At 45.0% G+C, this 11,970-nt stretch overlaps 1 protein-coding gene across 6 annotated transcripts in view; it reads left to right on the forward strand.

Moving 5' to 3' along the window:
- Window positions 1-11,910, forward strand: part of XRRA1 (X-ray radiation resistance associated 1) — a 38,431-nt gene extending 26,521 nt beyond the window's left edge. For 3 of the 6 annotated variants that reach the window (XM_039355879.1, XM_039355878.1, XM_039355881.1), the window contains 3 exons: window positions 1,230-1,345; window positions 5,748-5,853; window positions 7,288-8,926. In XM_039355879.1, the coding sequence (XP_039211813.1) occupies window positions 1,230-1,345; window positions 5,748-5,853; window positions 7,288-7,550 (485 nt within the window). In that variant the 3' untranslated portion in view covers window positions 7,551-8,926. Of the gene's footprint in view, window positions 1-1,229; window positions 1,346-5,747; window positions 5,854-7,287; window positions 8,927-11,511 lie in introns of those variants that run through there. The other 3 variants (XR_005558231.1, XM_039355880.1, XR_005558233.1) reach the window with 3 other exon arrangements.
- The last annotated feature ends 60 nt before the right edge of the window (window positions 11,911-11,970 follow it).

Raw genomic sequence — 11,970 nt, forward strand, 5'->3', positions numbered from 1 at the left:
CATCAGTGCTAGAAGGGAGGAGAAGAAAGAAAGAAAGAAAGAAAGAAAGAAAGAAAGAAGGATGGATGGATGGATGGAAGGAAGGAAGGAAGGAAGGAAGGAAGGAAGGAAGGAGGACTGTGGGGTCCTTGGTGCTCTCTGAGCTGGGTGGTTCTCTTGCAGACGTTTCATGACCCAACTAGGGAACATCATCAGTGCTAGAAGGGAGGAGAAGAAAGAAAGAAAGAAAGAAAGAAAGGAAAGAAAGAAAGAAAGAAAGAAAGAAAGAAAGAAAGAAAGAAAGAAAGAAAGAAAGAAAGAAAGGACTGTGGGGTCCTTGGTGCTCTCTGAGCTGGATGGTTCTCTTGCAGACGTTTCATGACCTAACTAGGGAACCTCATCAGGGCTAGAAGGGAGTGGGGTCTCCAGAGGAGGAGGCGGAGAAGAAGAAGAAGAGGAGGAGGAGGACTGTGGGGTCCCTGGTGCTCTCTGAGCTTGGTAGCTTTCGTGCAGACATTTCATGATCCAACTAGGGGACATCATCAATGCTAGAAGGGGGAGGAGGAGGAGGAGGGAGGGAGGGAGGAAGGGAGGGAGGGAGGAAGAAAGGAAGAAAGGAAGGAAGGAAGGAAGGAAGGAAGGAAGGAAGGAAGGAAGGAAGGAAGGAAGGAAGGAACTGTGGGGTCCTTGGTGCTATCTAAGCTGGGTGGTTCTCTTGCTGACGTTTCATGACCCAGCTAGGGAACATCAGTGCTAGAGGGAGGGAAGGAAGGAAGGAAGGAAGGAAGGAAGGAAGGAAGGAAGGAAGGAAGGAAGGAAGGAAGGAAGGAAAGAAAGAAAGACAGACAGACAGAAAGAAAAAAAGAAAGAAAGGAAAGAAAGAAAGAAAGAAAGAAAGAAAGAAAGAAAGGAAAGAAAGAAAGAAAGAAAGAAAGAAAGACTGTGGGGTCCTTAATGCTGTCTGAGCTTGTTTATTTTCTTGCAGACATTTCATGACCCAACTAGTGAACCTCATCAGGGCTAGAAGGGAGGGGGGTCTGCAGAGGAGGAGGAGGAAGGGAAGGATCGCAGGCCCCTCGGTGTGCTCTGAGCTTGGGGTTTTCCCTGCAGACATCTCATCACCCTACTAGGGAACCTCATCAGGGCCCGAAGAGAACAGAATCGACTCAGGATCCCCCTCCTGGAGGATAACGGAGGAATCCGTTTTTCCTTTTCCTCAAAAGACTTTCTCCATCTGTGTTTCGAACCAGGGATACAACAGAACGTCCAGGCTTTGGAGAAAGCCCTTCGCTACCCTCTCGTCTACCGCGACCCCAAGGCCAGGCTGGACCGCTACCAGAAGCCTTACGTCTCTGCCCGAAAGAAGGTCGGGGGTCCCACGGAGGGGCTTTTGGGGGCGGGGGGCAGGAGGGGGATGTTGAGCGGGATGATCCCGATCCTGGATCCGGCCAGCTCTCTTTGGCTTCCGCCAGGGCTTCTCGGTGAAATGGTCGTAAATCATGCTGGTCGTTAAGCGGGACGTCCCCATGGCTCATTAAGTAAATCCGCCGTCACGAAGGGAAACCATTGTCCTCAAGGGTCCTTGGTGGCCAGAAACTGGCAAAAACATACCCTAAGTCACGACCCCGTGACGGTGCGACGTGGTCACACGCCCCGGCCAGTGGCTAAGCACCCAAAACGCGGCCCGCGTAGCCATCTCCATGCTCCTCTAGATTTTGTGCAAAGGACAACTGTGTTGCAGGGTTCATATCTCACAGCACCCTAATGTCTTTGGGCCAATCACCAGGAGACGGGGAGTTCTAGTCCCGCCTTAGCTGTGAAAGAGAACTGGGTGACTTTCCTCCAATCACCAGGAGACGGTGAATTCTAGCCCCGCCTTAGGCATGAAAGCCAACTGGGTGACTTTGGGCCAATCACCAGGAGACAGTGAGTTCTAGTCCCGCCTTAGGCATGAAAGCAAGCTGGGTGACTTTCCTCCAATCACCAGGAGACGGGGAGTTCTAGTCCCGCCTTAGGCATGAAAGCAAGCTGGGTGACTTTGGGCCAATCACCAGGAGACGGGGAGTTCTAGTCCCGCCTTAGGCACGAAAGAGAACTGGGTGACTTTCCTCCAATCACCAGGAGACAGTGAGTTCTAGTCCCACCTTAGGCATGAAAGCCAGTTGGGTGACTTTGGGCCAATCACCAGGAGACGGGGAGTTCTAGTCCCGCCTTAGGGATGAAAGACCACTAGGTGATTTAGGGCCAAAGTCACCCAACCGGTTCTCATACCTAAGGCAGGACCTGAACTGACTCTCTCTCCGTTTCAAGCCTGGTGCCTCTAACTAGTAGACCAAACTGGTTCTTTATTTAACTTATGTATTCAGTGGATAGGCTGCTCATCTCACTGGAGATGTAATTTAATCCGTGTTCCGTTTAATCTGGATAATTTGGATAAAGCAACCGCTTCTATAGGCGAAAGGACCAACGGGTGTTATCTATACCAGAGGTCCCCAACCTTTCGGGCACCAGGGACCGGTTCCGTGGAGAGGTGTTTTTCCGTAGAAAGGTGTGTGTGTATGTGTGTGTGTGTGTGTGTGTGTGTGTGTGTGTGTGTGTGTGTGTGGTTTTGCATGCTGCCTGCATCCCGCTTTGCCCGGTACCGGTCCATAGACCAGAGGTTGGGGACCCCTGCATTAGCCTGACATTGTACATCCCCATCTTAGGGCGACAATTCAAACCAGAATTTCTCTTGCTAAGCAACATGGTTTATAAGTGGATCCCTGTCAGGAAGTGTCTCCTTAGTTCCAGGTTGTTTCTCTCCTTGATGAGTTTCCATCCGTTGCTTCTTGTCCTGCCTTCAGGAGCTTTGGAGAATAGCTTGACTGCCTCTTCTTTGGGGCAGCCCCTGAGATACTGGAAGGCTGCTATCATGTCCCCCCTCGTCCTTCTCTTCATTAAACTAGACACACCCAATTCCTGCAGCGTTCTCCAACTCCGTTCCTCAACTCCACTCACCTTCACAACATCTGGTTCTGGCCGTCCAGTCTCTTCTTAAAAACTTCCAGTGTTGGAGCATTCACTGCTTCTGGAGGCAGGTGGTTCCACTGGTTAATTGTCCTCACTGTCAGGAAGTTTCTCCTTAGTTCTAAGTTGCTTCTCTCCTTGATGAGTTTCCATCCGTTGCTTCTTGTCCTGCCCTCAGGCGCTTTGGAGAATAGCTTGACTCCTTCTTCTTTGGGGCAGCCCCTGAGATATTGGAACACTGCTATCCTGTCCCCCCTCGTCCTTCTCTTCATTAAACGGAATAACAGAGTTGGAAGGGGCCTTGGAGATCATCTAGTCCAACCCCCTACTCAAGCAGGAGAACCTATACAATCTCAGACAAATGGCTGTCCAGTTTCTTCTTAAAAACTTCCAGTGTTGGAGCATTCACTGCTTCTGGAGGCAGGTAGTTCCACTGGTTAATTGTCCTCACTGTCAGGAAGTTTCTCCTTGGTTCCAGGTTGCTTGTCTCTCTTTTTTTTAAAAATGTTGTATTATTATTATTTTAAAAAATTCCATTTCTACATTGAACAATGTTCTCTAGGTAGGCATACTAGTATTAAAATATAATGATCATCACATTCATGATAATCTTATCAAAATACAATCATATGCTAGGAAATAGCAAACAAACTATTAAAAATAATATTACCCACGTAAACATTAGTCATATAACAATCAAAGTATTTACTAATCCATTATAAGTCTTGCTCACATAATCCACATATTCTCATATTTCTAACCTCTGTTTTTATCAGCTAACCAATTGGTAAAATAAGTCCCATGTCATATAATATTCCGTTTCTTCTTGCTCTTTCATTTTTAACGTTAACCTATCCATCTCTGCGCATTCCAGTATTTTTTTAAATTATTATCGCAGGTTGCTTGTCTCTTTGATGAGTTTCCATCCGTTGCTTCTTCTTTTTTTAAAGAAAATTGTGTTGATTTTCTAGTTTTACATTTAAATATTTAAAAAGCAACATGGCGGCTGAGTTAATTGATAATTCAGTAACATACAAGTATCCTTAGTACAGATCTCAAACTATTACATTAAATACTTGCTCTCTTTTGCCTTAGTATTTACTGTCTCATATTTAAACTAATACAATTCTTATTATATCGATTAAATAAAAATAACTTTCTTACATTTATCAATAATTTTTAGTTTATAGATATAGCCTAGTTATTTTAACATTCAATCTTTGTAGACACTCAATGTCCTAATAATCAAGGAGAGAAGCAACCTAGAACTAAGAAGAAACTTCCTGACAGTGAGAACAATTAACCCATGGAACAACCTGCCTCCAGAAGCAGTGAATGCTCCAACACTGGAAGTTTTTAAGAAGAGACTGGACAGCCATTTGTCCGAAATGGTGTAGGGTTTCCTGCCTGAGCAGGGGGTTGGACTAGATGACCTCCAAGGTCCCTTCCAACTGTGTTATTCTGTTTAATGAAAAGAAGGACCAGAGGTGACAGGACGTTTTTATTATTATTATTGTTATTGTTGTTGTTATCATCATTATCATTATTATTTAGTTTTCCCCAATTTTTAGTTTCCCATAATATTTAAATTTAACGTTTAATATTTATAATTTCCAAGTTTCAAATAATCGCAGTTCCCTTTATCACAATTCATCACAAGATCTAATGTTCAGGATACACATCTATTGGAATATATTCTGTTTCTCACCCTCTTATATCAACTAATTAATAACGCAGTATAACCTTCTTATCTTCTGTTAGTTTCCCAACATCTTAAATTTAGTAACCAAAATTTCTCTTGTTTCAACATTTAATACTTCCTCTCTTTTTCCATCCATCGCTTCTTCTCCTTCCCTTCAGGTCCTTTGGAGAACAGCTTAATCCCCAATTTATTTATTTATTTATTTATTTATTTATTTTAGGAGACTTATATACCGCCTTAAGTGCGAGCACTCTCTAAGCGGTGTACACCAGTAAGCAATGTGTGTATATATATATATATATATATATATATATATATATATATATATTTATATTTACATTGCCCCCAACAATCTGGGTCCTCATTTTACCTACCCCGGAAGGATGGAAGGCTGAGTCAACCTTGAGCCGGTGAGATTTGAACTGCTGACCTGCTCAACACAGTCAGCTAAAGTGGCCTGCAGTACTGCACTCTGACTGCTGCGCCACCTCGGCTCAATTCTTTGTGGCAGCGCCTCAAATTCTGGAAGATTTGCTATCATGTCACCCCTAGTCCTTCTCTTCATTAAACCAGACCTACCCAATTCCAGCAACCGTTCTTTCTGTTAATACCGCTTTACAAGGCCTTGGTAAGGCCACACTTGGAATACGGCATCCAGTTTTGGTCACCAAGATGTCAAAAAGATGTTGAGACTCTGGAAAGAGTGCAGAGAAGAGCAATAAAGATGATCAGGGGACTGGAGGCTGAAACATAAAAGGAACGGTTGCTGGAATTGGGGATGTCTAGTTTAACGAAGAGAAGGACAAGGGGGGACAGGATAGCAGTGTTCCAATATCTGAGGGGCTGCCCCAAAGAAGAGGGAGTCAAGCTATTCTCCAAAGCGCCTGAAGGCAGGACAAGAAGCAACGGATGGAAACTGATCAAGGAGAGAAGCAACCTGGAACTAAGGAGAAACTTCCTGAATGGGAGAATAATTAACCAGTGGAACCACCTGCCTCCAGAAGCGGTGAATGCGGTCCCTTCCAACATCATCATTATTATTATTATTATTTTCTCACAGGTCTTGAGGGTCCCTACGCCGAAGCCTCGGAAGAGCAGAATGGAACGGCTGGAAGAAATCCTGCTGGAGCTGAGGAAGCCCACGAACATTGTCCACGTCCCCCTAGGTAAGAGCTGAAGGGCTCGGACGCAGCTCCAGAGCATCCGAGAAAGACCCCCAAGGCTGATGGGTCAATCTAGGGGGGCTTTGGGGAAACCTGGAAGAGGGGATTCGCTGCAGGTCTGTTTGAGGGAAAGGCAGGAGCTGTCCTAGGTCTGTTCACGAAGAGAATCAGAGGTCTGGAGGCTAAATCATTATGATGAACGGTTGCAGGAACCAGGTTTGTCAAGTTCAGGGGTCTTCTAACTTGGCCCTTAGATGACTTGTGGACTTCAACTCCCAGAATTCCTCAGCCAGCAATGCTGGCTGAGGAATTCTGGGAGTTAAAGTCCACAAGTCATCAAAGGGCCAAGTTGGAAGACCCCCCCTGGACTTCAACTCCCAGAATTCCTCAGCCAAGCACGCTGGTTGAGGAATTCTGGGAGTTGAAGTCCGCAAGTCATCAAAGGGCCAAGTTTGAAGTCTAGTCTAACAAAGAGAAGGACTGGGGGAGGGGGGACATGATACCATCTTCCAATATTTGAGGGGCTGCCACAAAAAAGTGGGTGGGGTCCACCTATTTTCCAAAGCACCTGAAGGCAAGACAAGAAACAACGGATGGAAACCAATCAAGGAGAGAAGCAACCTAGAATTAAGGAGAAACTTCCTGACAGTGAGGACAATCAACCAGTGGAACAGCTTGCCACCAGAAGTTATGGGTGCTCCATCACTGGAGGATTTTAAGAAGAGACTGGACAGTCATTTGTCTGAGATGGTATAGGGCAGGGGTAGGCAACCTTGGCTCTTTTATGACTTGTGGACTTCAACTCCCAGAATTCCTCAGCCAGCATGGGGGAACTATGGGCCCTTCATGACTCGTGGACTTCAACTCCCAGAATTCCTGAGCCAGCCTGGCTCAGCTTGGAAACCTCTCCCTTTCCCCTCAGCATGGCTGGCTTAGGAATTCTGGGCGTTGAAGTCCACCAGTCATAAAAGAGCCAAGGTTGCCTACCCCTGGTATAGGATCTCCTGCTTGAGTGGGGGGGGGTGGACTAGAAGATCTCCAAGGGCCCTTCCAGCTCTATTTTGAATATGAATCCTTTTTTTTTCTGGCTGGTCATAACTTTGAATACTTGCTAAGCAAAAAATACCCATCGGGGAAAGTTGATTTGAGTTAATGGCTGCAACATTTGCTTAACCACTGTCGCCAAAATATCAAAAAAAAAAAAAAATCGGATCCGGTCACCTGATGCCCCAAATTACAATCAAAATGACCGACCACTATAAATCCAGCTTCACGTACGGTCATATGTTGAGGACTTAACTACTAAGCAGGTTACTTTATCGGCACCTTTCGATAGCCCCCTCCCACGATATAGACGCGTTCGGATGGGCGGGTTGTTCTGCCAAATCTAACTGGGTTAGAAGGCGGCTGATGGTGGTTCGCTTCCATTTCCCTCAGTGTGCGTCTTGCGGAGAAGGAAGGAGAATTGGCGGGAATACAGGGAAGCTTTGGAACTCTTGAAGGAGTTTCAGAAAGATTACAAATCTGAGGTAGCCATCCGTAACAAGATCGGCGAATCCCGGACGGCTGGTCAGGATCCGGTTCGTGAAGCTGATGTGAAGCTCCAAAGTCTTCCTGAGGTCAGGGTGGGGAGAAAGCTAGACGAGACCTCTGTCCAGGTCCTTCAAGAGAAGAACGACTCCCTTCCATCCAACCAATAAGAGAGATCCCGCCCATGTTGCCGTGCCTTAACCTACCTGTTTGTAGAAGACCTTCAAGTAGGACGTGGTTTCCTGGAGAACTTTTGCTGAAAGGACCTGCAGCCGATGACCTTTGGTCCTACCGCCTGTGGAGAAGACACCACCCTTGTTTACAGAATCACTTAGACTTGAAAGCTTCATTGAGGTCCTCCAGTAGGAAGGCCCTCACCTTGAAGTGCTTCTGGAAACCTTTGAGATGCATCTTGAAACCTTGAAGTGCCTCTTGAAACCTTGAGGTCCATCTTGAAACTTTTGAGGTGCATCTTGAAACTTCAAGGTCCATCTTGAAACTTTTGAGGTGCATCGTGAAACTTTGAGGTCCATCTTGAAACTTTTGAGGTGCATCTTGAAACTTCAAGGTCCATCTTGAAACTTTTGAGGTCCATCTTGAAACCTTGAGGTCCATCTTGAAACTTTTGAGGTGCATCTTGAAACTTCAAGGTCCATTTTGAAACTTTTGAGGTCCATCTTGAAACCTTGAGGTCCATCTTGAAACTTTTGAGGTGCATCTTGAAACTTCAAGGTCCATCTTGAAACTTTTGAGGTCCATGTTGAAACTTTTGAGGTGCATCTTGAAACTTCAAGGTCCATCTTGAAACTTTTGAGGTGCATCGTGAAACTTTGAGGTCCATCTTGAAACTTTTGAGGTGCATCTTGAAACTTCAAGGTCCATCTTGAAACTTTTGAGGTCCATCTTGAAACCTTGAGGTCCATCTTGAAACTTTTGAGGTGCATCTTGAAACTTCAAGGTCCATCTTGAAACTTTTGAGGTGCATCATGAAACTTTGAGGTCCATCTTGAAACTTCTGAGGTCCATCTTAAAACTTTTGAAGTGCATCGTGAAACTTTGAGGTCCATCTTGAAATCCTGAAGTGCATCTTGAAACCATGAGGTCCACGTTGAAGCGAACGTTCAAAATGGAAGACTGGCCTACTGGGAAGAGTCAAATAAACTGCTGCATGAATGATGGGCCTGTAGTTTGTTAGGCTGACTCTCTTTGACCAGCCTTGAGAAGAAACCATTGATGGAGACCATGTTAAGAAGTAATCAGTGGCCCTCAAGGCCTTCTAGATCTCTTGAGGAAGGTGTCACTAGTAGACGGAGACCACATTTCGGTGTCCTATTGTAAAACCAGCAATTTCCACACACATTTTTGCTGTTTTTTTCTTATTTCACATATCCTCTCCCTGTGGAGGAACGTCGGGAGCTTCCACAGAACAAAGATTCCCTTAGAAAAATTTCTTTTTTTATCTCGACAGCTGTTAATTTTATTTTCCTGATGATGCTTTTGGGCACCTTCTTAAGATCTTATGCAATAAAATTAATCTCACAAAGCATTTCACCCGTCAAAATACTCCGGTTTTGCTCTCACCAGCCACATTTAGCTCTTCGGGGAGTAGATACCACGAAGAGTTTTAGATCAAAGTTAATTCACAATGTGTTAATTCACAAGCGTTACCCCAGTAGGTGAACTTAACTGTGATCTATTTGTGGTTTTGATCTGGAGGGATAACCATGGATTCTTTCTATAGAGCTGATCTGAGTTCCTTCTAAGGATGAAAGTTGAGACTTTTCCCTCAGTATTTCTTGGCTAACCAAAATTTTATTTGTATTTTAAAAGAAACGGATTGTTGAACTTCAGGATGGGGTTAGAGATCCTATGTGTTAAGAAGACCTAGAGCAGTGGTTCTCAACCTTTTTAATGCCGCGACCCCCAACCGGTTGTAAGTCAAGAACTACTCAACCGGTCGTAAGTCGAGGACTACTCAACTGGTGCAGCACCGTTTGCAGAATGGGACTTTTGGCGGGCTCAGCAGGGCAGAGACAGCCTGGACAATTCCTATTGGCTTTGGAAAGCCAATAGAATTAGACTCTGTTCAAGAGAGCCTATTCTATTGGCTTTCAAAAGCCCATAGAATAAAAGGGAGTAGCACAGCTAAGGAAAAGGGGGGAAAAATGGCGGACTGCGTTGTTTGGCGACCCCGGTGAAATGGTCATTCGACCCCAAATGGGGTCCCGACCCACAGGTTGAGAACCACTGACCTAGAGGTATTTGGGCAGGAAAAGGATAACAATAACAGAATTTTAACCAATAGAGGAGAATCTCTGCAGCCTCTGAGTTGAAATGTGGGATCCTCGGTGCCCACCGAGCTGGGTGGTTTTCTTGTAGACATTTCATGACCCAACTAGGTAACAGCATCAGTGTAGTTTGGTCCTTCCGACCCTAGGATTCTGATAGATAGATGATATACATAGATATTAGATAGACATGATAAGGATAAATGATTAGATGATAGATATAAATTTATAAATGGATGGATGGGATAATTAGATAAGATTATAAATGATACATAACATAGATGATAGATTAGATGGTAGATAGATGATAGCTAGCTAGATATTAGGTATGATAGATGATAAGATAGATTAGATTGTAGTTAAGATTATAGAGAAACAATAGATGATATAGATGATAAATGATTAGATGATAGATCATAGATATAAATTTATGATATAGTGGATGGATATGGATGGATAGATAAGATGAAGATGGATGGATGATAGATGAAGATGGATAGATGATAGATAAAGATGAATGGAAGATTAGATAGATAGATAGATAGATAGATAGATAGATAGATAGATAGATAGATAGATGAAGATGGATAGATAGATGAAGATGGATGGATAAAGATGGATGGATGGATGGATGAAGATGGGTGATAGATATAGATGAAGATGGATGGATATATAAGATGGATATAGATGAGGGTGATGGATAGATGGATGGATAGATAGATGAAGATGGATGGATGGATAGTTGAAGATGGGTGATGGATAGATAGATGGATAATGACACAAATTAGATAGAGGACAGAATGAGAGATCAATGGAACTGTTTGCCTCCCAGAGATCTGGGTGCTCCATCCCTGGAGGGCTTCAAGAAAAGACTGGACAGCCATTCGTCTGGGATGATATAAGGATTCTTCCTTTGGGGTCAGTGGGTTGGACTAGAAGACCTCCAAGGTCCCTTTCAGCCCTAGAATCTTGATCCTGAACCTTTTGTACCTTTCAAATGTATTCGGGGACAGCTGAATTCTAGTGACGACTTGCAGGAAGGGGAGCGAGGGAATCCAGACCCTCAAGAGATCTGGGATCCCTCTTGCCAAACCAGGCTGAGTCCCACCCAAATTCACCAATGCTCTCTTTTCCCTCTTTGCAGCTGGTTTTTATGCCCGAGGCGGGACTAGAACTCACAGTCCCCTGGTGTTGGGCCCAAAGTCACCCAGCCAGCTTTTATGCCTAAGGCAGGACTAGAACTCACCGTCTCCTGGTGATTGGCCCAGAGTCACCCAGCTGGCTTTCATGCCTAAGGCGGGACTAGAACTCACCGTCTCCTGGTGACTGACCCAAAGTCACCCAGTTTGGCTTTCATATCTTAAGGCGGGACTAGAACTCACCGTCTCCTGGTGATTGGTCCAAAGTCACCCAGTTGGCTTTCATGCCTAAGGCAGGACTAGAACTCACCGTCTCCTGGTGATTGGTCCAAAGTCACCCAACTGGCTTTCATGTCTTAAGGCGGGACTAGAATTCACCATCTCCCAGTTCCTAGCCTGCTGCCTTCACCACTAGACCCAAACGGATTCACTTGCTGGTCTGTTCCCAGCTGCAACTACACAGGACACTTGCACACTGGTGTCTTAGCAAAATCAACCATAGGAAACATCACCAGTCCGGTAGTTACGGTAGAGAACACGCCATATCCTCCTGTCATAATCAGAATATTGGGCATCCTATCCAGCCCCCCAAATTAACTTTAGGAATAAAGTCCCGGGAGATCCACGAGCCTTAACAAACACACAGACGCAAACTCCTTTCTTAGTAAACAGATTTCTTTTTTTAATCAAAACATTGGACGAAGCCATGGTGATCCAGGCGGGGTTCCGAAAGTGACCGCTTACCGAGTCTTGGGATGGCACGGATTTCCAGGGACCGAAGACGTGGAGATCCTGAAGCGCAAAAAGATGGAAAACCAGACCGAGGTGGCTCGTGAGTAGAGGATTAAGGAAGCAGAGCGCTGCAGTGACCTTGCAACGTCCTTGAAACCATCCGAGGGTCAGTCCCAGATCAAATGGATGATAAATTCCAAATAAAATAATGACTGTGCACAAAAATACCCATCCTTGATGACCCCTGCATAGTGCAGGGGTCTTCCAACTTGGCCCTTTGATGACTTGTGGACTTCAACTCCCAGAATTCCTCAGCCACTGTGCCTAGCTGAGGAATTCTGGGAGTTGAAGTCCAGGGGTCTTCAAACTTGGCCCTTTGATGACTTCGACTCCCAGAATTCCTCAGCTAGCGTGCCTAGCTGAGGAATTCG

The sequence above is a fragment of the Crotalus tigris genome, unplaced genomic scaffold (genome assembly GCF_016545835.1).
Source record: "Crotalus tigris isolate CLP2741 ecotype Arizona unplaced genomic scaffold, ASM1654583v1 scf7180000018765.387419, whole genome shotgun sequence".
Classification (NCBI taxonomy): Eukaryota; Metazoa; Chordata; class Lepidosauria; order Squamata; family Viperidae; genus Crotalus; species Crotalus tigris.